Below are 26,701 nucleotides of genomic sequence, written 5' to 3' on the forward strand. Positions count from 1 at the left end.
GAATTATTGATAACTACCAGTAGACTTCTATCTAGAAATTAGGAAATGCAATTTTTCAAAACCTAAACTGACATATAAATACTAAAATATGTCCTGCAGGCTGTGCATCTTTTCCTTTTAGGATGAGTTTTTAAATCACAATTCAGAGATTTCCAGAACCTCCAAAGCATTAATCAGTGTAATTCATTATGAAACGTGGAAACATCTGAGGTTGGCACAACTGCAAATAAATGCTAATTCTGCCTTTCATCTTGTCTCCTCACAGGCACTGGCTGGCGGCCACCTACACGCGGTTTGCTGTACCATACTTCATCTACGACATCTACGCAATGTTCCTTTGCCACTGGCACAAGTACCGGGTGAAGGAACATGAGGGTTCCCAAGGCACACTGACCCTCGCCAAGTGCTACTTGAAGAAGGAGTTCCTCATGGTGCTCCACCATGTCTTCATGGTGGCCGTCTGCTTCCCCATGTCTGTTGTAAGTGTATCCTGGCATAACAGAGTAAAAATATGAGTCTTGAGTGAGTGTGTGTGTGTGTTATTATAATGTGATGTCCTCCCATAGAACAGCCCGAGGCTTCCATGGAGTGCCAAACCAGATTTTGGCATGTGGGTCATCCATTGTAAGTGAGGCTCTCTGTGGAGGTGCTGAGGCCTGGTAAGTACAACTTAAGCAGACATATGCTCTCTGTTTGTGTAGCGTGTGTGTATGTGTGCTAGACCTTGTTTAAACGGATAGCATCTTAATAAGTTCTGGAACATAACATTCTTGGGTGATGTTAAATATTGAATTTTTGCTCCCCCTCCACACACATTCTGGAAGCTTGTGTAATTTTGCTGATTGGCTGATCCAATATCCTCCTTTGTCATTATCTTTGCCTCTCCCTCAGTCCTGAGGTGTGGAATGTCATATCCATCTACTACCGGTGTGTCTTGAAGCTCAGTGCTATTCTATTTGCCTGATTTGGCAGCAACAGGTTTCATTTGCCAAATGGGGCATAGAGATAAAAAAGCTTGCTCCGCCCCGTTATCCAACACCGTTACAGCTACCAAATCTACTGAAGGGTATGCTGAGAGATGAGAAAGGCCCAGGTCAATCCAGCCCAGGCAATGGCATAATTCAAACCGGTAGGAAAATCACCATCACCATCGCTCACCCCGCAGCGGACAAGCCCCCGGCCCACGGGCAGAGGAATCCATCTGGTACCAGTTACGGTATGGCATGAATAAACCCACCCAAAGCATTAAATCCAGCTAATTGCTGCAGCATCTGCTCTTGGAATGTGAACGGCCTAAGTGCAAAATTGGAAGATCCAGACTTCATGGAATTCATTACTCAGTATGACCTACTCCTCCTCCAAGAGACATGGCAGACAAATCCAACATCAATTGTGGGATGTAAAGAATATCTCAATCTGGCTCAGAGGGATTTCAAATATGGTAGAGCAAAAGGAGGTCTCTCATTTTTTTTTTTGACAAACCTTTCTTGGGAATCTTCCGAAGTAGATCTTGACTAGACTTGGATGTCATGTATCAAACTATTGTATCAAACTAGTGGCTACATCCTCCTTTAGTTTAATCATATTGAATATTTATATCCATCCTTCATTCAAACAAAAGAGGTCAAGTATAGAGAAACTAACAGAACCAATAGCCACTCTTAAACTTGCGCATCCACATGTTAACATCATTTTGTCCGGAGACTTCAACATGAACCTTTTAAATGTCAGGAATGGAAAATGAACAGACCACACACAACGAAGCAATACACACGGTGACAGATGCGCACTCCTGCTGAAAAATCTGCCATTGTGTGCGCTCAAAGGACGAGTTCCGTTAGAAGGCTCTCCAGCATACACCAGGGTTACTCAGAAATCAGGCTCAATCCTTGATTATACATTTATAGATCAGGACATTCTTTCATATATTACGAACTTCTTAATAAAAGAGAGGACAGAAAGTGATCATTATCCCCAAACATTCACCTTGCTTATAAGCATGGCAAACCCCAAAACAGACAATGCAATGTCTCTACCAAGGCAATGCTATAATCTAAAACGACTTACTTGGAATAAGGGAAAAATAGACGACATCATGGCTACATGCATTACTCTTCTTGAGAACTTCAAAATTGAACTATTGTGTCCAAAGGCTTGGGCATCTTTCACTCATGACCTAAATAATGAATTCTCAAGAAAAGGTAATGGTGGCAAAGAAGGAAGACCAGTGGGGGCAGCGTGGTTCACGAATAGCCTAAGGAAACAAAAAAAAACAAGTACATAAATATTTAAGACAACTTCGAGTCCGAGGCTCAGAACCCTCCCATGACATCCTTGCCCTAATTTCAAAAACAAGAAAAGAGCTAAAAAGAGACATCAAGGTGGCCAAGAATGATTATAGCGAAAATTTTCCATGCAAGTAAACAGAGAGACTCTTAAACTGCTCTGGGAAGTTATCGACCAGTTATCAAATGGCAAGGACCGTCATTTCAACTCAGAAATAATGGAACACACCTGGAGAGAACATATCGATCAGACATACAATGCCATTCCACTCTTAGGTGATATAAAACAGGAAGTTCCTACACTAGAAAGCGCCTACAAGACACAATAGCTAGAATCTTCAGAACATCTGCTACAGATTACACAAGATCAGGTTCTTAAAATTATAAAAAATCTAAGATCTGAGGGAGCACCAGGGCCTAATGGCTTGCCAAACGCACTCTTCCGGCACGACCCCTCATTTTGGTCCGGCATTCTCACTCCATTGTTCATCCACGCGTTAGCAACTGGCTCGATCCCTGATTCCTGGCGAGGAAGTATTTTAAATCCCATATACAAATTGGGTTAACGTTCAGACCCTGCGAACTATAGAATGATTTAACTGATTGATGTGGAGGCCAAGCAGTGCTTAATTTGTGCCGGTGCTTAGCACCAGCGCTTATTGATCAGGGCCGGGTCTACCCCACACCTCAACTCTGGACTTCAAATGGCATTGTGGCGCTCGTAGGAAGTATATAAAATTACCTCACTGACTCACACGGCGCAAACAGTGTTGTGTTTAACACTGGCAGACTGGCGCTGTTAGTTTGTCTCCCAAGGCAGAGTCCCCGTGAAGCAATACTGCGTGAAGTCAGTGTGTTGTAGCAGTGGCTGTGAGAGCCATTAAAAATATTCACATCGATAGGCACTATAATACTATTATAGGATTCATCAGACCATACGACTCTAACCAAATACACAAAACCGTTTCCAAATCCAATATGAGTCATTCACAACATTAAACTATTACTGACTGGTGACGATGTGCATTACGAATTTGCCTTAGTTAGGCGGCAGCTAGCAGCCATTATTTCAGTGTTGCACTGTTGCCTTGTGGGCGGGACACTGTTTGGGATCAATTTGAGCTTGATTTCGTTTGGCGGGGTAGGGCTGTGCGGCAGGCAGTGTGTGTAGATTTTGTTTTAAATGCCACGCCCCGGCAAACCCGCACCCCTCCACGAGACATCAGCAAGCGGTAACTGGTGGTTAGCCTGAAGAGTGACGACGTCAAATCAGTGCAGGCCAGGCAGCAGACCCAGTTATCAATTAAAATTAATAAAGGCAGACAGCCTCTGACCACCACCACCTAACTGTAAGTGTAGCAACCAACGCTGCTTCTTTTTTTCTTTGGTATGGCCGTGGTGGGTGGTGTGTCGTGTGACGTGATGGTCACGGTCACCATGGTAGCTCCGGCTCCCGCTCCAGATGAAGAATCGATGATTGCACAGGGACCTGGCCCGGCCTTAGTTTAGGTATATCTATGTGCAGTAGAACAGGCGCTGCTGACCTTAGCCACTGACAAGTGTGGCAGAGTGACTCAGAGTACAGTGTGTGTGTGTTCGCAGCAGTACTGGTGTTCAGCACAGCACAGACAAATTGATTAACTTAAATGAATTAACTCAGGGTGGTTAAAAGCCGCCTGTGCTGACGTCAGCACAGGGTAATTACCCCAGTGTAGTTAACCACAGCCTAGTCCGGCGAGGGTTCAATCATGAACTTAAAAATGCGCTAAACCATTAAAGAAATTAAAAGAGCTTGTAGTCCTCTTCTAGAACATTTATCACGATAGAACTGGGGTTAAGGCCCTGACCGCTCCTGCGCTTCTTAAGTTCCAGCCTTGAGGTACTGGGTTTTTAAGAACCGGCACAGAACCGGTAACCCAGTGGTGCCAGGGGATCAACACCCAGAGACCTCGGGTTCTCCTGAGTCAGACCTACAGAAACTCAGAGTCTTCTAGGTGAAGTCAAAGATTAGTTTATTGGCTGCAACCAAGGTAACAGGGTCCTAGAAGTACAACACGGGTATATTCTCAGGAGACTGCACATTTTCACGAAGTCAGGCTTCTCTTCTTATACATAATTTTCAGCCTTGGGCAAAACATTCCTTGGATTCGTGGTATTTCATTTATAGTTACTGATTACAAAAGAAAAGCAGAGTCATGATGACATGTACATATTTCACGTCGTGCTGCCCATAACAAATCATCCGGCAAGGCCCAACATTTCATCAGATATCGCTGGACCCCTAATAAAAACGGTCACCTCCCCATCATAAAGCAAGTGAAGAAAAGGAGTGGAGAAAGATGTGAGCGAGATATGGCAGGTGTGCGCGCTGAAATGGTTTTATGGCTGGTTGAGCCTAGATGCTATCTTGCTCGGCCACTGGGAGGGAACTGACCTAACGAGTTCGGCCTGGGGCAATGGTTCTAACTTGTACTGGGGTCAGGGAGAAGTCGATTAAGGAGTATGTGTCCTTGTGGAATCAAATTCAACTGGATTAAGGCCTATGTAAAGGGCAACATGTAGCTAAGGGTTTAGAATGTAAATGACGATTTCGAGGTGAAATCGTCACTCGAATACGCCGAAAATACATGTACTTGATGTACTCGTCATTCTCGGTCTTTTGATACCAAATTCGTCCTATTTCGACGAAGTATTTATTCTCGAGTCCAGTACTATTATATGAATCCAGATTTTTCAGAACCACAGACCCTCCTTTTGCCCTTACATAGGCAATTAATCTATCCTTATGTTAATCTGAGTCCAGATCTATATTCCTAAAGTCATTGAGATGTTGCTGCAACATCATTCTAGTGCTGAGCTCATGTCTTGACACAGGCTTCCTTACACATGATGTAGCACAGAGGCCACATATTGCAGGAGCACACTGTATGCATAGACAGAACAGGAAAAGAATGGCTAAGACCATCCCAATGACCATCAGAATTTTCCATCCCCAGGCAGATATCAGTTCCCAGAACCATCCCATTAACGACCAATCTCCTTTATCCACATGAATAGATTCGGAAATCTTATGTAGTTTGGAGATGGCCCCGTACACTGTCGGAGCATTATCTGGAATAAAAATGCAACAACTGGACTGGATCAATTTGCATACTCCACCTCGGTCCGCAAGTATTACATCCAAAGCGACCCGGTTCTGAAGGGTCATAAGTCGATCCGACTGGAGCTCAGCAGTCAGGTTACTAAGGGCACCAGCAGTTTCAATCACGGTGGATTCAACTACCCTTGTCAATTGCCTTATGTTTCTGCTGTTAGCCATGGCTCCCCAGAACGGCAGAAAACCCATTGCAAAGTCACCAAATTCTTGACCTGCAGTGTCTTCTTTACTCAAAACACCTCTAACTACCCTTGTCCGATGGTAATCCGCCGCTGCTGTGTAGGTGGGAGGTAACAGGAATGAAACAAAAAAAGAGCCCGAGAAGTCAGGGGGCAACCATGTATAGGCTCTATCATGGCAGATGAAATAAGTACCCTTAGCGGCTAAAAAGGCAGGGGAAGTCTGAGATCCAAAAACATACGTTTCTGTACAGACACTCTTCCCTAGCTGAGCTCTGGGATTCCTGCCAATACCTTGCAGACACAGGTGACCTTGATGGGGTACGATCCAGATAGGGGACGATCTTTTGGCTTGCTGTTTCTCACTTAATGTAGTGCCATATCCGGTCACATTCCAACCTACATATGCAAGTATCTCATCATCAGGGGTATCTTCGTAAGAAGTTACTTCCTTGATCATGTCAACTATACCTTTGACTAGGGCGCTAGTCTTGAGGTTGTCTTTTACAGAACGTAGGGGTTGGATTTCTCGTGCATATATGAACATTGTCCTATATGCCCATACTGACCCATTGTGACTAAATGGCAGGACCAAATAGGGGATACCTCAATCCGTGGTGTGGGGCATGAGACCACACACCCAACAGTTAGTTGTGTTCATTACAAGTTGGTGTTGGTGTAATAACTGAACGAAGGAGTTATTGATGAATTCTAATCTCCTATTTGATTCGTGGTCAGGCAAAGGGTGGAAAGAATGAGAGGAAACAGTAGGAGGAGGTACGGGTGATGTAGTGGGCGCAAATGTCACATGAAGAGAGAATAAAACATAGCTTATCAAAAAGACCATTACGCTGAATAGCATAAAAATACACACTATTATAAAAATTTTCTTCGTCATCGTGTTCAAAAGTCTCTGCTTAAAGTTCATTTGTTTGGCAGGCCTCTCCACATCAGGAAACTCCATCCTCTCTAAGGTGCTGCCCGCGGTGGTAGGTTGATTCTGCTAAAGGATGCTTCCGTCAGTCTAGGGCAGCTCCCTTGGACCAACCGGAACCAGCGACCTAACGTCGTCAGCTGCACCCAAAAGTCTTTAATCAACCGCGACCCTAGCAGCGGAACCCGGATGGCGGTTCGAAAAAACAAAAATAAGCAAGTTACCTAGATGGGAGAGCTGCACTTTCAAAAATAGGATTTGGGGAAAAACACATTTTTTATTAGTCCACAGGTTTTTCTCTCGGCTCATAAAATAAATCACTTTTACTTTAGTCTGTTTTTCTTGGTCGCAAATTGTAGCGTCTTTTCCCGGGTACTGTCTGGTCCAGAAATAGTAGCTCAGGTTCCACAGAGTTCAATTGTTCTGGTGGTGGCGCAGTTTCTTGAAAAATGTTCCCACTTTCACAATCAGGATTAGCTTCTTTTACACGTTCATCAGTTGTGCGCTCTGAGTCAGTGCCTCCTTTCCGGACCCATTGGTCATGTGGCAGAGGGAAGGGTATCTTCTTACAATGGATCCCGTGGACCCAATTGGCCTTCCCCTCCACCCTAACAGCCGACCTTGTAGACAGGAGGACGAGGTGAGGCCCGGTCCATCTGGGCTGGTCGTTTCTTGTTCTTTGAAAGTTGCGGACAAGTATCCAGGAACCGGGGTCAATGGAGTGACCCGGTGTCCCAGAGACCGGAGGCAAGGTGTTGTGGACCTGTTGATATAAAACACGCAATTTAGCCGTCAATTCATACAAATAGTCAAGCAAAATGGGGTGTTGCAGCTCGCTAAACTTCGTGGGCCTAGGCACTCCCCATATGTTGGCTGGCCGACCAAAGATTATTTCATAGGGGCTGAGTTTCACTCGCGAATGCACAGTCATTCTGGTGGATAGGAGTGCTAAGGGTAGAGCGTCAGGCCATTTAAGACCTGTGCTCGCTTGGATTTTGGCCAATTTAAGTTTAAGCGTGCCATTGTAACATTCCACTAATCCAGCTGATTGGGGGTGATTTGCAGCGTGGAACTTCTGCCTAATGCCTAGCCCTTCACACACTCTTTTCATCACACAACCCACAAATTCACTTCCGTTGTCAGACCAGACCATTCTAGGCATTCCGAACCTGGGGAAGAACTCTTTCACAAGGGCTTTCGCTGTGGACAAGGCAGTATTGTCCCTTAGGGGATAGGCTTCTACCCATCTTGAGAAGGCACAAACAACCACGAGCACGTATTTTAAGTTGTTGCACCTCTCCATGTGTATGAAATCTAGCTGCAAAACCTCGAACGGATACGTAGGAGGTGCAAAATGACCAGCTGGAGTTGGGGTTCCCCTACCAGGATTGTGCTTCAGACATACCATGCAATTCTTGACAACATTCTCTGCACACTTGGGAATCCCTGAATTCTTCCACACGGGGCCAACAACTCGCAAATCCCTTTCGCGCTGATATGGGCCATCCCATGAGCCATTGTAACCACTGCAGGCACATATGCATCGGGTAACAACCATCTCTGTTGCTCTGTCGATTCAATCCAACAACCATTTGCATCCATTCTCCCTGTACTTTCTCTCCATATGCTTAACTCTTTCTCCGTGGCCTCAGCTTGGATGGACTTCACACTTTCTATCGTGTCTTCACATATTCCCACATCACCAGTCCATCTTTCTGGGCTCGCAACATACATTCGGCTCATCATATTCTTTGCAGTTTCCTTAGCAGTTTCATCAGCAAATGCATTTCCACGACCAACATCATCAATCACTTTCTTGTGAGCACTACATTTCACGATCGCTACTTTCAGGGGCAACGTCAGTGATTCAAGAAGCTCATTCACCAACTGACCATGCTGAATCTTAGCTCCATGCGAAGTCAGGAACCCACGTTCCCTCCACAATCGTCCAAAACTGTGAGCCACTCCAAAAGCATACTGGCTGTCGGTATAGACAGTCACTTTCATTCCTTTAGATAACACACATGCTCTCGTCAGTGCCACGAGTTCAGCGGCTTGAGCTGAACCATGTGGTATTCGTGCAGTTTCAATGACTGTGTGCAAAGTTGTGACAGCATATGCTGTAGTCACGTTACCATTTGGGAGTTTAAAGCATGAACCATCCACCCATAATGTACCATCACATTCAGCAAGAGGAGTGTCGAACAAATCAACTCTCCCTTTCGTCTCTTCCTCTGTTCTAAGGAAACAATCGTGCTGTTCTGAAGCATCCGATTCCTCTGCAATTGGTAACAATGTGGCTATGTTCAAGGTACTGCACCTTTTTATGTGCACATGGCTCGCTAGTAGCGTCAATTCATAACTGGACAGTCGAGCACTAGTTAAGTGCTGTGTCTTGGTCCTTTTTAACAATGTGTCTACTGCATGCGGGACCATCACGATTAGTGTATTATTCATTACTAGACCTGCAGACTGTCGAATAGAAACAGCTGCTGCTGCTGTGGCCCTTAAACAACTTGGCAATGCTCTTGCTACCGGATCCAAAGTTGACGAAAAATAGGCGCATGGCCGCTGTCTATCTCCGTATAACTGAGTCAGCACAGACAATGCACAGCCCTCCTTCTCGTGGACATATAATGTGAAAGGCTTACTGTAGTTGGGGTTACCTAACACAGGGGCCGAACATAATGCTGTGCGTAATTCGAGAAAACTTTTCTGACACTCATCAGACCAAGGAATGGAATTGGGTGTATTTTTACACGTTAGTGCCAATAAGGGTTTGGCTAATAATGAAAAATTTGGAATCCACTGTCTACAGTACGATGTAATGCCCAAGAAAGCGCGTACTTCTCTCTGCGTTCTTGGCACATTCAATTTTGCTATTGCCTGAATTCTTTCTGGGGTCAGTTTCCTTCCCTCCTTCGATAAGAGATGACCTAAGTAGGTCACTTCTTGTCGGCAATATTGAAGCTTGGAAAGTGACACCTTGTGATGCAGATCACATAGATGACGCAGTAATGTCAAAGTGGCCATTTTACAGATTTTCTCAGTATCCGCAGCGATGAGCAAATCGTCCACGTACTGTACGAGAGTGGCACCTTTGGGCAAAACCATTGTGTCAAGCTGACTTTTCAGAGCTTGACTGTATATTGAGGGGCTTTCACAGTAGCCTTGAGGAGCGCGTTTAAAGCGGAAGCTGCGACCTCCTAAACTAAAGGAAAAAATATCCCTGCTTTCCTCAGCAATCGGGATACTGAAGAAAGCATTCTTCAGGTCAATCACCGAAAACCAGGAGGCAGAGGCTGGAATCATAGTCAATAATGTTGTAATGTCGGGGACAACTGGGAATTGTGGCACCACTATCTTATTTACTTCTCTAAGATCAATCACGAATCTATACACAGGTGGCTGAGAAGGGTCAGTTCGTTTTAAAACAGGCAGAACAGGACTATTGCAAACATTGCCTCGTGTTTCTTCAATTACGTCTTTTTCAATCAACTCGTAAACAATCGCTAGCAAAGCTTTTTCGCCCTCATTGGATATTCTGTATTGGGGAATTCGTGGCATTTTGACATTCGACTTCAATGTTACAACATATGGTGGAATTTCTAAAAGACCTACATCATTCGGACCAGTAGCCCAAAGAATATCTGGGAGAAGTGCCAATTCTGCTGGAAGTGCATTTCTCGACAAATACATGGGAGAAACCACTTTCTTACCTAAAGTAAGTCGTACTCCTGAGTGAGAACAGTACAAAGTCGCATACAATCTTTTTAGCAAATCTAATCCTAGCAAATTTTCCCCACAACCTGTTGTCAAAATAAGGGGTGCTTCGAATTCACAAGGACCAACAGAAAGAGATAAAGGGTCAGAAATCGGATTTCTAACCGGGGCGCCAGAAAAACCTACGGAAACGTTCATTTCGCCAGACAAAGGTGCGCCAGGGAGTTTGGAGTGCATAATAGAACTCTTTGTAGCACCAGTATCCAACAGAAAAGGTTCTGACACACCCGATGTAATCACCTCAACGTAAGGTCCACTCTGATCTACTGGAACTGAAACAACTCCCTCTCCTTGTCTAAGGCTGTCCTAGCAATCATTATTCTCCCACTGCTCATTTTCTGTGTAATACTCATCAACGTAGTATTGAGCTGTCCTGTCAGATACGTTATTTTGCTGGTCAAACCTGTTCATAGAGTTTTGTGGTGGAAGGGGACGTGCGTCCTGAGGGGCGTTTCCACGCCCTCTACCTCTAGGCGCTTGCTGACTGCCACGACCTCTTACGCCAGAAATTCCATTTGCACGTTGTGGTAGGGCAGGACAGTTATATTTGTAATGACCCTCTTGTTTGCAATATAAACACTGGTTGGGACCTACGCGGTGTTGAGTGTAATCGAATCTTTGCAAGTTTCTCTGATATTGTTGAGGCTGCTGAAAAGTGTTCTGGTAGTGATTCTGACCATTATTACTTTGATTACCACCACCACGTGGCGGATAGGCTTGCTGTAGCAAAACCTTCGTTTTGAGTTCTCTAGGTTTCTTTTCTACTTTATCTTTCTCATCTTTGTCTCTATTCTCGTAGTACTGTGCGGTAGCTAATATCTGGGCTGAAGATGAGACTGCCCAAGAACTTTCAGAATCTTTTAATTTCCTACACAAATCTGGAAGCAGATTGTGCACAAATTTATCGACAAACAATCTCTGACCACCTTCTGTGGTCATATCTTGACCGCTGTGGTCAATGAATGTTTCTTCAAATCTGGTGAAGAAATCTGAAACAGTTTCTTCTTTCTTTTGCTTGCATGCAGATAACTTATCCCAATTTACGCGTATTGCAGGCATTATCGTTTTCATGTAATCTACTATTCTACCAGGTAGTTCCGCTATCAGAGGCTCAGGCTTGGCACCACCAACTTGTCGTGCATCTGCAGCAGTAATATTAGCCTACGTGTCACCTAATTCCTGGTCATGATCTACATGACGAATTTTTCCCCATAAAGGCTGTGGAACAACGTTCCCGAAAAACATATCGATATCGGCCAAATTAATTATACATGACCCAGCAGTTTGCGACAATTCTTTATAGTACCCTGCAGGATTTTTACGCGGATCGGGTAGTGTTTGTTTGAGTGCTAAAACTTCAGCTCGCTTCCATGGGACATGTACCCATACGCGGTGAAAGTGGGGCAGGACAGGTGGGACAGCTGTCGCGTCACCCTCTCTCCACTGTGGGGGAACTTCTCTCATAGGGTATTGTCGTGCCTTTTTCCTGCTAGATGCACTAGATTCCGATGGTGACCCAGAACTGCTTCCCTTACTTCGATATGATAATAGCATTTCAACTGCCTTTTCCACATCGGGACCTACAATCATACCCTCTCCAAACTTAAATCGTACACGACACATCTCTCGCGGGATGCATTCTTGATCGTTGTCTTCTAAATCCTCGCCAAGAAAAACACACATCTGTTCGAACACATATCTCTGTGTCGCTGCTTCCCATTGATGGAAGACTTCCATGACAGACTGTACATCATATTTTGCAGTGTCCATGACCCATTTCCGAGCTAAACTATTCAGGGAATCTCTCTCTTGATAATCAGGCAGTTGACTTCGCAACTGTCTTCTTCCTATGTTAGGGGTCGTAGCAGGCGACCCGAAAAGAGGTAGAAGAAGATTAGTAACAGTGCTGGCCATTTTCTGCCGAATGGAAGGTGAGACTGAAGGACAAACAGATGAAAAAACGGGGTGAGATAAGGCGGGGGTGGAGATGGCAGAAGAGGTATCAGGAATAATAGATGTGGTACTAGGCAAAATCATAGAGGGGGCATTAGGAGATGTAGAAAGTACAGTAGGCAAAATCGTAGAAAACACAGGTGAAACAGAAGTGGTCGGTGGGCCTGGAGGAGGCTGCACCGAAGAAGTAGGAGCCAGCTGAAGAACAGCTGGCGGGTGCTGTGGAAGAGCCGGAGGCGCAGCTTGTGCAACTAAAGGTTGCGGGGGTGCTGTGGCATTCTGCGCATAGGGGGGTGGTGAAGTTAATAATTGCGACATTAGTGGGTCTTTTTCACGCTCTTTTGCTGTCCCTTGCTGAAGAGACGGCAAAACTGGATAACACTTATCTATTGCCATTTTACGTTGCCTGTGCAACTGCTCATTTATCTGCTCTTCCTCATTATCTTTAAACTGCACGGCAGCTTGCATTACTGAAAGCCCCCCTTCTCTCTTATTTTTCTTAGCTAATTTAATTTCTTTTTGTTTGGCTTCTTTGCGCCATAAGCGGAAAGAGTCAAACATCGCCGGCCGGGCTTTCTTTTTGAAGAGTTTAACTTCAAGGTTGTCTAAGATTTCAGAATCAAAGCTACCATATTGGGGCCATTTTAAAACACCATCTTTCTTAGTGTATTTAATCCATACCTCGTTGCAAACGATGGGGCCTACCCCATGTTTAACGTATAGCTCGTAAGTCGGAGTTCCAACTGGAGGAACCGGACATGAGTCCTCCAATCGGGAGTCCCTATTATTACTACCAAGACAAAACCAATTCCCAAGTCTAAGACTAGGCATCCTCGCTCTCTAGTCTAGTTCCAAAACTTCAAAGGATTTATCGATTACGATATTTCTCGTGAATACACGAGTCCTTCGGTTATGGTGCTTGCAAGAACCAATAAAAACCTTTTGTATCTCCAAGATACCACAAAGTAAGTCCAACTAAGGACTGGGAGACGCTCCACTTATACTTAACTGAAAATATCGATGGCGTCACCAGAAGACTCGTCTCAGCGTTTCGCTCTACCGAAAACTTCAAGGGTCCAACATCAGGGCGATAGCCAGGGCAGCAGTCCTTGTAGCCGTCGGGAAGCGGGGAACCTCGCAGCAAAGACCTTCGGACCACGTCGACATGCAGGGGTCGATGAGGTGGTGGGCCCTCCTCCGGAATTTCCACACGAAGCTCCTCACGATCTTCAGGCTGACTGGTACCACTGGAATCGCCCCAAACGCTGGGCGCCAATTGAGGTACTGGGTTTTTAAGAACCGGCACAGAACCGGTAACCCAGCGGTGCCAGGGGATCAACACCCAGAGACCTCGGGTTCTCCTGAGTCAGACCTACAGAAACTCAGAGTCTTCTAGGTGAAGTCAAAGATTAGTTTATTGGCTGCAACCAAGGTAACAGGGTCCTAGAAGTACAACACGGGTATATTCTCAGGAGACTGCACATTTTCACGAAGTCAGGCTTCTCTTCTTATACATAATTTTCAGCCTTGGGCAAAACATTCCTTGGATTCGTGGTATTTCATTTATAGTTACTGATTACAAAAGAAAAGCAGAGTCATGATGACATGTACATATTTCACGTCGTGCTGCCCATAACAAATCATCCGGCAAGGCCCAACATTTCATCAGATATCGCTGGACCCCTAATAAAAACGGTCACCTCCCCATCATAAAGCAAGTGAAGAAAAGGAGTGGAGAAAGATGTGAGCGAGATATGGCAGGTGTGCGCGCTGAAATGGTTTTATGGCTGGTTGAGCCTAGATGCTATCTTGCTCGGCCACTGGGAGGGAACTGACCTAACGAGTTCGGCCTGGGGCAATGGTTCTAACTTGTACTGGGGTCAGGGAGAAGTCGATTAAGGAGTATGTGTCCTTGTGGAATCAAATTCAACTGGATTAAGGCCTATGTAAAGGGCAACATGTAGCTAAGGGTTTAGAATGTAAATGACGATTTCGAGGTGAAATCGTCACTCGAATACGCCGAAAATACATGTACTTGATGTACTCGTCATTCTCGGTCTTTTGATACCAAATTCGTCCTATTTCGACGAAGTTTTTATTCTCGAGTCCAGTACTATTATATGAATCCAGATTTTTCAGAACCACAGCCTTCTCTTAGCCCAAGCAGTCAGTGGCATTCTACTTGCAGTGCACACAGTGACAGGGTGTTTTGGGGGGAAAGCAGGTGGTGGGCATAGAAGCAACATGTGAGGCACACGAGGGTAAATGGATGACCTGGCTTGGATGGTCACTCAGTGGTTCACTTTAAAGTTCACTTAAGTTCATATCTATATGAACGAAGTGAAGTGAACTGTAAAGTGAACCACGGAGTGACGAGTTCAAGGCGAAGGCCTGCACTGAGGAATCATGCCTTACAGCCCGCATTGCTCTCTCGCCTGTATGCCTCTTACCCCCTCCCAATTCCATATTTCTCTGTTTCTCACCTGTTTGCTTTCCTCCCCCCACATTCCGTGCTTCACTTTGCTCTCCCTCGTTTGCCTCGCAGCCTCTGGCGCAGTGCACTGCATGCAAGTACAATGTCCTTAATGGCACTGATTTGTTTTTAATTGAGGCCGTTTTTAGGTCTTGCCTAATAATCCCGCAAGTGATAATAGGCGAGAGTATAGTGAGCAAACCAAGGTTCAAACCATCGCTGATTTCGTCCAGTTCATGTGGTGCACTGGTGCGGAATGCGCGTCCACATCAAAGCCATCAGCCTCCCTCCCACAGGCATCTGAAGCTTCCCCAGCGTGCGCTCGGCCTCAGGCATTAACCCCAGCCCGCGCTCGGCCTCACTTCTCCCCCCCCCCCCCCTAATTCACCCCTGCTGTTTCGCTTTCACGGCCGCGAGGCCGTGCTCTAGCTCATTCACACGTCAAAGGAATGCGCCCCCTGTGCACAATGTTTTTATTTTACTGGTGGCGCACGATGACTTCCTTCGGCCATCTCGCCCTCCTTTTCAATAATGCAAAGTTCAACCTTTTTTACAAAAAACTGTGTGATTCATTTACTATCAATCTGCGGCACTAAACATAAACCTTGTTTTGATATTTGATGACCTGACTATCCCACATTGTCCTGCTTCTCTGACTTAAAAAACTTGAACCGATATTTGTCAATCTATTACATGATTCTATCGCTATTTCTCCGATGTATTTAATTTCCAATCATGAATCGCTTTACCTTTATTTGAACTAAACACGGATTGCCCTTTCACCTGACATATAATCTCACTTTATCATATGAATCCCTACAACCTCCTTCCTATCTTCCTATCCCACTCGCTGGCTCCCCCGTCCCCCGCCCCTCCACCAGACTCTTGAAGTGCGACGCTTCGCCAGCGCTTCCCTCCCACTTGCTCACTCCCCCGCCACCCACCCCCATCCGACTTGTTTTCCTACTGCACGTTGTGCTTTTCCTGACTGCTCCCTTGTTTCTGTCCTTGTCTCATCCTTTATCGCTTCCCTTTTACTCCTTCACTTCCTCTCTTTTTTTCCTTCTCTCTTTTTCTTAAACTCATGCTGTCTTGGCGCCTGACACAAATCCCCATTGCGGCACTTGCAGCCCTGTCTGCTTCTAGGGTTTGAGCTTGCAGGTTTCCTACAGATCTCTGCAGCAGAGCCCGCTTCCTGTGACCGCTCTGTTAGGAAACCTCTCATGCAGCTTCAGTGCAACCAGGCGGTTTATTTCCTGTGACCCCTTGTACCTCAATATTTGGCATGTGCCGGCGGGAATTAGAATGCCTGCCACTTTTGTCCCCAAGAACTTGGAGCAGGTTTTCAGAAATGTGTTTTACTTGCCACCATTCCTTCTTCTTCACCCGGTATTTACCCCATGCTTATTTGACTATCTTTGATAAGACACAAGAACATTTTGCTATACAAACGTCAACATTTTAGTCTTCCTCCCGGGTGAGGATCTTATACGTCAGCAGCATAGATGTCTAATCCTTAATGAGGTTTTCTAACAGAAGTGGTGAGAGTTCCTGCGGACAGCACTTGTTTATAAAAGCACCCTGTATGTATGTTGTAACATCATACTTTGTCAATTAGCCTTTCTCCTCTCTCAGCCTCACTCGCCCCTTTTCTCGCCCCTTCATTCTGCATTGCTTTTCTCTGCTATTTTATTCTTCTGTCATTCTATTCCTTTCTGTTTCGGTCGTCCTTCTCGCTGTGTTGTCTTTTTCTCCCTCCCCCTTCTCCCCACTCCCTCATGTCTCCTCTGATATGTTCCTTTGAATTAACACATTTGCAGAACGTTCACCGCCCATTAAACTGCCTAGGGGTTCCTATTTCCTCTCTGTTTACATTTCCCTCCCCCTCGCGCTTTCTTTTCTCTCCCTCTCTCGGCCCTTTGATGCTTGTTATCTTACTCTTGCGGAGCGGCTCCCATTGTACTGAGGCCGATTTCAGCCACTACAGCAGACTCGTGGCGGCGGGGGCAACATAAAGTGCCTTCATTCAAGGCTTATGTATTCGCACGTGCTGTGCTGAAAAAACGGGTTAACCCAAAAAGTCACTGGGACCTGGGTGGATAAGTGATACAGACAAAGTGGTCCCAGATAGTCAAACAATTAACATGGCAATAAAATCACTTGAGTAAATACAAAGACAATTATAACAACATTGTTTTTAATCACAACGTGTATCTTAAAAGATCATTCATAAAATAAATACATAATAAATTACATATAATGCCCCTAAAGGATGAAATAGGGAAGGGTAGTGATGGGATAGTGAAAGTATGGAAATTGCAACGATGGTCACTGAGACCTGAATACACCAGAAATAATAATAAATTAACACAATGGAAAAAATAATTCATCAGTTAATTTAGTAATCATGCCTCAAATAAAGTAGAATCACAAATGATAAGTCAAGGAGGAGGCTGAACAGAGGAGGAAGTGTCGACGTGTCGACCCAAGCGGATGCAGGCGTAGTATAAACCTTGCTAGAGGGTCTTCATCAGGACAGGGGAAAATGGGGCAGTAAATCTGTATGAGAAATCAATAAAATAGTATTACTATGGGTCACATACGGATCCCGAAACAGCTCCTTAAATAATAAAAGGCAGAGAAGGGAAATACAAGGTCATATCTTGAGATCACACGAGGAATACATTAGAGAAAGAGGTGTCATGACCGGTGGTTGTAGCGGTCTGACACAGCATGAGAGGTAAACCAATTATGGGGATCCTCAACACAGAAACATGATCGATTGGTCATAGAAATGTAATAAGTTGTTGATCAATGTTGCGGTCTGACACATCATATGAGGTAAACCATAAAGATGTGATAAGTAGATACATGGTTACAGAAGCAACACATAGCCATGCTCGGTACATCCATAAAATTAGGTTAGGGACATGGCTGCTAGATGATAAAAATCTCTAAGAGGAGCAGGCAGCAACGGGTTACCTGATCTGGGATGTCTGGTCAGATATTGCAAAATCACGGTCCCAGATGGAAAGTTAGGGAGATTCACTCACAGCCAATAGGGCATTGGAATGCAAATACATGTTGGATATATGTAAATGAGCCTACCTTGAGTGGGTACGAAGATGCAATGAGTTAGATTCAGTAGCGGTAGGCTCTCAAGGGTGCGACAATGTGGCTGTGTCTAAAATTCCAAAATTAAATGTTATTTAACACAAAAAAATGTTTGTGCATAGAGATATTTACGGGTTGATGACGCATACCTGATATATTAGTACCAGTTTGCTAGAAATAGCGTCTCTCAGTGACGAATACCGCGTCTAAGTAGATAGTGAAATAGCAATAGAAGGACCATTGAGTAATGTGCTCCGAAAATTACTCCACAGTTACGACATAAGAGGGTGATAGAAAGCATACCTTTTGCCGGTGCTGGGTGTGATATAAAAATGGAGGAACTTTACGTGTTTAAGGAAATCTATTGAAAAAGAAAAAAGAAAACCGCCATGAATCACTGGGGGCACCTCCCAGGTGTACAAGCAGTATTCAAGGCAAAGCAGTTCACGCACAATGCGTGCAGGTCAGCATACCTTTTGGAAAGTGAAAAACCGCAAAAAATGGGGAGTTCCGATGGAGTTGTGGTGTTTAGAGGCAAACCGCTGTTCAGGGGTTGTAGTATCCAGAGAGCGGGGTCTGTGAAGTAATGGGGCAGCCCGTTTGTACCTTCGGTTCCATTAGTAACGGAACACTGGGCTTGGAAATTCGCGTGCATGCAGTGTGCAGGGCAAATCAGTTCACGCTAAATGCGTGCAGGTCGACATACCTGTAGGAAAGTGAAACACCGCAGAAAACGAGGGTTCCGATGGTGTTGTTGTAAGCAGCACACACTAATCGCCGTGATGTTTAAAGGCAAACGGTTGCTCAGGGGTCGTCGTACCCAGAAAGCGGGGTCTGAGAAGTAACGGGACAGCAAGTTAGTACCTCAGCTTCCATTGGAAACGAAAAATGGGCTAAGAAATGCGGGAGATAATTTCAACGTACCTTCAACAAAGTGCGATCACAAGCTTGTGATGCGATTCTAAGGAGCAACAGTCATTGCTAGAGGCCGTCCATCTCAGACGCTATAGCCACTTCCTGAAAAGTTCCGATCACGTGACCCAAGGCTCATCGTCATAGAAAGCGGGCTTGCAAAGGAGGAGTTGGATACAGTGGTGTTTTGGGCAATGTCCGCAGTTACATATTGAAAATGTTTCGAGGCCCAATTAAATATTACCCAATGTCACATAACCATTGGGAATAATAAATAAATTAAGCGGAATACATTCTATCAATGTCTAATCTGTGTCCTCGTTTGTAACTTATAAAAATGTGGAGTAACATAACACAAATGGGTTTCTATCGCTAACATTACTTAATATTCAATACCAGATAATTTGAAATGTCAAGGTGTACAGCATGGAGACACACATGTATCTGCAAGGTTAACCGTCCCGACTAGATATATTTTAAGAGGAATACACATGGATACGGAATTTGAAGGCGTACGCAGTATAGTCACAGCATTATAGCCCACATATTGGTCACATCATCGATAATAATAGTAGGGAATGTTGTTTGGCATAGGCAATATAGTTACAGCATTATAGCCTACATATTCGTCATATCATAGATAGATCTTATCGTAAGAAAAAATACAATAAACCACGTACGGCGTACCTATCAGGCACGATGGTAAAGGCCGTTGGAGAAATAGAAAACACATTACTCATATATATGTTGGAGAAACAGGTAAAGGCTACTTAAAGATGTACTTATGATGGTTTACATTCACAGATTAGCCATTTGAGCAAAGGTGCTTTCTGTTTCATTAAGGCCTGTTCTAACTGAGTCAAAGAGGAACATCCATTTAGCCTCACGGATGTTCAGGACATTAGAGATACTACCCCCTCTAGCGCCTAATGTAACTTTCTCCAGGATAACCCACCTAAGGCTCTCTGGTGAATGTCGTTTGGTTTTGAAATGGTCAACTAGTGGGGCTCCCACTGCCTCACATCTAATTCTACTAGTGTGTTGCAAAATCCTGACTTTTGCTTTCTGCTGGGTCTGGCCTATGTAGATTAGATCACACTCACATAGGATAGCATAATTACGTTCTGTGTATTACAGTTCGTTAGTGATTTCAAAGGGATCTTGTGCTCCTTGTATTCAAAGACCTTCGTCTGGATTGCGTTATCTCAGGCTTTGCACTTGGTGCATCTGTGATGACCTGTCGCTGGTGGAAGATTCCAGAGTGAAAGAACAGTTGTGGGCTCTGCAGGAGGGAGGAAAGATCTAACAACATGGTCCCTGATGTTCTTGCCCCTTTTGAATGCATGTAGAGGCAAGGTTGGATATCCAATGTCATCCGATATTAGCGGCCAATGTTTATTGATAATTTTCTTGATCCTATTGCTCTCCGTTGTAAAAGTGGTCACACAGACCATCCGATTATTCTGTTCGTCATTGCACCGTTTGGGTTGTAGTAAGCATTCTCTCGGGTTGTACCACGCTCGTTTTTTAGCCCTTTTCACCAGGCGCCGGGGGTACCCTCTCTGTATCAGCCTATTCATGAGGTCGTCTGCTTGCTCCATGTAATGCATTTTATCTGAGTAATTCCTGCGAATTCGCAGGAATTGCCCGATGTGCAAATTGTCCCTTAGGGACCTAGGGTGGTGACTACCATACTGAAGGAGCGAGTTACGCTCAGTTGGTTTGCGAAAGAGAGTCGTCTTCAGAATTCCATCGACATTGTAGAGCGTGAGATCCAGGAAGTCGACATGAATTGAATCAGATTTGAATGTAAATTTGATGTCTACAGACTGTAGATGCAACCATGCTTGGAAGGCAGACAATTCAATATCGGTTCCATTCCAGATGAATAGAATGTCATCTATATACCGGACCCACAATCCAAGATGGTCTTTGAATGGGTTCCGGTCATTGAGGATGATGTCTACTTCGAAGGCCGCCATAAAGAGAATCGCCAGATCTGGAGCAAATGTGGCCCCCATAGCCACACCCTTAGTTTGTAAATAGAAGTGGTCTTGGAACATGAAGAAATTTTGCATCATGGCCAGTCTTAGAAGTCCTATTATAAATTCTGTGAGTACTGGTGTTGGAGCCGTCCTCTGATTGAGGTAGCGTGTCATGATAGTTAGGGGCTCCTCTTGCGGGATATAGGGAGGTGATATCACAGGTAACCAGCATCTGTCTGTCAGCATCGTAGGGCAGGCCATCCACAATACTTATGGTGTGCATTGTATCCTGTAGATACGTGGGGGTCGCCTCAGCTAAGGGCTTGAGAAAGAAATCAATGTACCGACCCAATGGTTCCAGCATCGATCCACACCCCGATACAATGGGTCTACCAGGTGGCTCACTCAAGTTCTTATGTATCTTTGGTAGGGTATATATTGTTGGTAGCCTTGGGGTCTGTTGATTTAAATAGTTGAATTCTAACTCCGTGAGGAAACCTTCATCAAGACCCATCCTAGTCAAAGATAGAATATCGGAAGCAAGCGCCATAGAGGGGTCAGTATTGAGTTTTTTATAGCTGATGCCGTCATTCAGCTGTTTAAAGATTTCCTTCTTGTAGTTCTTAGTGTCCTGCACCACAATGGCACGCCCTTATCGGCCGGCTTGATTATTATTTCTCTGTTGTTCCCAAGCGATCGAAGGGCCTTTTTCTCATTCCTATTGATGTTAAAGGGATGATACCGGCGTTTCTCCAGAATCTGATTGACGTCACGTAACACCACCGCTTCATAAGCTAGGATTTTGTGTGACATGGTGTTAGCAGACGGTACAAAAGTAGAAGGAATTCTCAAACCAGTGTATGATTTGCACTGGAAAGGTGCTCTATTTTGAAAAAAGTACCTAAGTCGAACCTTTCTAAAATATTTGTAAAGTTCAGACCTGATGGTAAATTTGTCAGGAATGTTAGTCGGTACATAGGAAAGTCCTTTGCCCAGGACATTGAGCTCATCCTCCGAAAGCTGGTAGTTAGAGATGTTTACAACCGGGTTGGGTGGACTCACCACCGGTATACATTGCGGCGGGTGGATATCTCCCCGTGCTGTTCCGTGCTGTATTCGCACAGCTGCTCCCGCTGCACAAAGGGGAGGGGGCAGGGAGAGCCGGGCGGGTGAGCCACGCAGATAGCATAATGGCAGAACCCAGATCCTGCATAATCGCAGGTGTGCGTGAGGCTTGCATAGACGCAGGCACTGATTGCGTACTTTGTGCTCTGAGGTATCTCGGTGACTACCATTCATCTATACATCCATCCGTGTATCCAATCACTCATCCATGCATCCATTCTTCCTACCACCAATCCATCCATCCACTCACTGAGCCTTCCATCCATCCATTCCTCCACCCACTCATCCATCTGACCGTCCATCCATCCATTCGTCCATGCATCCATCCACTCACTGATCCATTCATCATCCATCCACTCACTGATAGATCCATTCATCTATTCTACCTTCCATCCACTGACTGATCCATCTATCCCCTCACTGATCCATCCATCCACTCACTGATCCATCCATCCACTCACTGATCCATCCATCCATTCATCTATCCACTCACGGATCCATCCATCCACTCACGGATCCATCCATCCACTCACGGATCCATCCATCCACTCACTGATCCCTCCATCCACTCACTGATCCATCCATCCACTCACTGATCCATCCATCCACTCACAGATCCATCCATCCATCCATCCATCCACTCACGGATCCATCCATCCACTCACGGATCCCTCCACTGAACGCCACAGCACCACTGAACGCCATAGTACCACTGAACGCAACAGCATCACTAAACGCAACAGCATCACTAAACGCAACAGCATCACTCATTACCACTCAATGCCACAGCACCACTCAATGCCACAGCATCACTCAACGCCACAGCACCACTCAACGCCACAGCACCACTCAATGCCACAGCATCACTCAACACCACAGCATCACTCAACACCACAGCACCACTCTACGCCACAGCACCACTCTACGCCACAGCACCACTCCACGCCACAGCATCATCCACGCAACAGCATCACTCAACGCCACAGCACCACTAAACGCCACAGCATCACTCAACGCCACAGCATCACTCACCACCACTCAACATCACAGCACCACTCAACACCCCAGCACCACTGAAGCCACAGCATCACTCAGCACCACTGAATGCCACAGCATCACTCAGTATCACTCAATGCCACAGCATCACTCAACACCACAGCATCACTCAACGCCACAGCATCACTCAACGCCACAGCATCACTCAACACCACTCAATGCCACAGCACCACTCAATGCCACAGCACCACTCCACGCCACAGCACCACTCCATGCCACAGCACCACTCCACGCATTACATCACTCCACGCCACAGCATCACTCCATGCCACAGCATCACTCCACGCCACAGCATCACTCCACGCCACAGCATCACTCCACGCCCTATCACCACTCAACGCCCCATCACCACTCAACGCCCTAGCACCACGCATCACCCCAGCACCACTCAACGCCACAGCATCACTCAGCACCACAGCATCACTCAGCACCACAGCATCACTCAGCACCACAGCGTCACTCAGCACCACAGCATCACTCAGTACCACAGCATAACTCAATGCTACAGCATCACTCAGCACCACTGAATGCCACAGCACCACTGAACGCCACAGCATCACTTGGCACCACTGAACACCACAGCATCACTCAGCACCACTGAACGCCATCAGTGATTCCCTATCCCCTCACTGATCTATCCATCCACTCACTGATCCATCCATCCACTCACTGATCCATCCATCCATTCATCTATCCACTCACGGATCCATCCATCCACTCACGGATCCATCCATCCACTCACGGATCCATCCATCCACTCACTGATCCCTCCATCCACTCACTGATCCATCCATCCACTCACTGATCCATCCATCCACTCACAGATCCATCCATCCATCCATCCATCCACTCACGGATCCATCCATCCACTCACGGATCCCTCCACTGAACGCCACAGCACCACTGAACGCCATAGCACCACTGAACGCAACAGCATCACTAAACGCAACAGCATCACTAAACGCAACAGCATCACTCATTACCACTCAATGCCACAGCACCACTCAATGCCACAGCATCACTCAACGCCACAGCACCACTCAACGCCACAGCACCACTCAATGCCACAGCATCACTCAACACCACAGCATCACTCAACACCACAGCACCACTCAACACCACAGCACCACTCAACACCACAGCACCACTGAATGCCACAGCATCACTCAGCACCACTGAATGCCACAGCATCACTCAACGACACAGTATCACTTAACACCACAGCATCATTCACGCCACAGCATCACTCAACGCCATAGCATCACTCAACGCCACAGCATCACTCAACACCACTCATTGCCACAGCACCACTCAATGCCACAGCACCACTCAACGCCACAGCACGACTCAACACCACAGCACCACTCTACGCCACAGCACCACTCTATGCCACAGCACCACTCCACGCCACAGCATCATCCACGCAACAGCATCACTCAACGCCACAGCACCACTAAACGCCACAGCATCACTCAACGCCACAGCATCACTCACCACCACTCAACATCACAGCACCACTCAACACCCCAGCACCACTGAAGCCACAGCATCACTCAGCACCACTGAATGCCACAGCATCACTCAGTATCACTCAATGCCACAGCATCACTCAACACCACAGCATCACTCAACGCCACAGCATCACTCAACGCCACAGCATCACTCAACAACACTCAATGCCACAGCACCACTCAATGCCACAGCACCACTCCACGCCACAGCACCACTCCATGCCACAGCACCACTCCACGCATTACATCACTCCACGCCACAGCATCACTCCATGCCACAGCATCACTCCACGCCACAGCATCACTCCACGCCACAGCATCACTCCACGCCCTATCACCACTCAACGCCCCATCACCACTCAACGCCCTAGCACCACGCATCACCCCAGCACCACTCAACGCCACAGCATCACTCAGCACCACAGCCTCACTCAGCACCACAGCATCACTCAGCACCACAGCGTCACTCAGCACCACAGCATCACTCAGTACCACAGCATAACTCAATGCTACAGCATCACTCAGCACCACTGAATGCCACAGCACCACTGAACGCCACAGCATCACTTGGCACCACTGAACACCACAGCATCACTCAGCACCACTGAACGCCACAGCATCGCTCAGCACCACTGAACGCCACAGCATCACTCTGTGTAACCATTCAATTCAACAACAGCTGGTTCAAATATGTTCTCTCAATGTTTCAAGCTTTATTACAAATGTCACCAAAAAAATGTTAATATTTCACTTCTGTTCTTGGATTTTTGTCCCAATAAAATACAATGAACATAATCTTCCCAAAAGTTATTTACAAAAGTTTAAGCTATTGCCATTATAAATTACAATAACTTTTATTTAAGTATTAATTATTTAAAAAAAATAAATGCCATTGTTATTTGTTATATCAATACATCTAAGTCATGTAAATACAACACATATTGCATTACAAATGCTATAGATGTCACATTTGCGAAAGTTAAAACTATTGGCATTGTAAATGACAAAGCTATTAATTTCGCTATGTTCAAAACCAACACATAAATAAAAAATTGGTCATTTACAATACCAATAGCTCAAACTTTCCTAATGCTAGACCTATTGCATTGCAAATGCTTGTTATAAATTAGTCAGAAAAAACAAGGGTGGCTGGGCCCAAAAGGGAAGGAGGGTAGGCAGGGCCACACTAATATGAACAGAAACAATTGCCTATGCCTCCGAGCTACTTAGAGTACACACCGATTTATGTACAAGTAAACCACAATTTATTAGTTTACCCAAAACAGTTTATGTTTTCAATTGTTACTCAATTTACAAAAAGAGGGGGAATATTCAGAAAAGACAGAGATAAGGCCACTGTCAACCTCAAGTTTTAGCCATACACAATTTCAGAAAAACAGTTTATGCATATATACAGTGAAAAAACATGTGTTAGAGAAAATATCACCATACATACATTTACGAAGCATTAACATTGGCCAACTGGTCAGTGAACGTGAAAAAGGGGGGGCACCCCCCCTTTTTCACGTTCACTGACCAGTTGGCCAATGTTAATGATGCAGAAATGGGCAATATTCCTGACATTTAATTGATTGTCTCTTGTTCAGGTCATGGTAGTTGAATTGGTTGAAAACATTCTTTTTCCATTCCATTAATAATGGTTGGCTAAATGATTTTACAAATGTATAAGGTTTTGTGGTCCATGCTTCGTAAATGTATGTATGGTGATATTTTCTCATGGTAAAAGTACCCCCTGTTTTTTGTCATAATGTTCGATACATGTTGGTTTAATAGTTTCCTTGTTGTATAATGTCTAACACATGTTTTTTCACTGTATATATGCATAAACTGTTTTTCTGAAATTGTGTATGGCTAAAACTTGAGGTTGACAGTGGCCTTATCTCTGTCTTTTCTGAATATTCCCCCTCTTTTTGTAAATTGAGTAACAATTGAAAACATAAACTGTTTTGGGTAAACTAATAAATTGTGGTTTACTTGTACATACATCGGTGTGTACTCTAAGTAGCTCGGAGGCATAGGCAATTGTTTCTGTTCATGTTATAAATTAGGCCATTTCAGAAATGTATTTAAAGCATAATTTAAGTAAGCCCAGCAGAGAGGGGGAACATGTTATTTATCTAAAAATCCCCACATTGGGTGACAAAGGCTTCTTTCACAGGACATCAGTATGCTAAGGGCACCCAAGTTTAAATAATGCTTGATAAAAATAAAAT

At 45.2% G+C, this 26,701-nt stretch overlaps 1 protein-coding gene across 1 annotated transcript in view; it reads left to right on the forward strand.

The window, feature by feature from the left end:
• TLCD3B (TLC domain containing 3B) overlaps window positions 1–26,701 on the forward strand; it is a 143,898-nt gene that overhangs the window by 90,214 nt on the left and 26,983 nt on the right. Inside the window, exon 3 of the mRNA XM_078650538.1 lies at window positions 266–479. Within this exon, the coding sequence (XP_078506664.1) occupies window positions 266–479 (214 nt within the window). The remainder of the gene's footprint in view (window positions 1–265; window positions 480–26,701) is intronic.

This window comes from Lissotriton helveticus, chromosome 7 (genome assembly GCF_964261635.1).
Source record: "Lissotriton helveticus chromosome 7, aLisHel1.1, whole genome shotgun sequence".
NCBI lineage: Eukaryota > Metazoa > Chordata > Amphibia > Caudata > Salamandridae > Lissotriton > Lissotriton helveticus.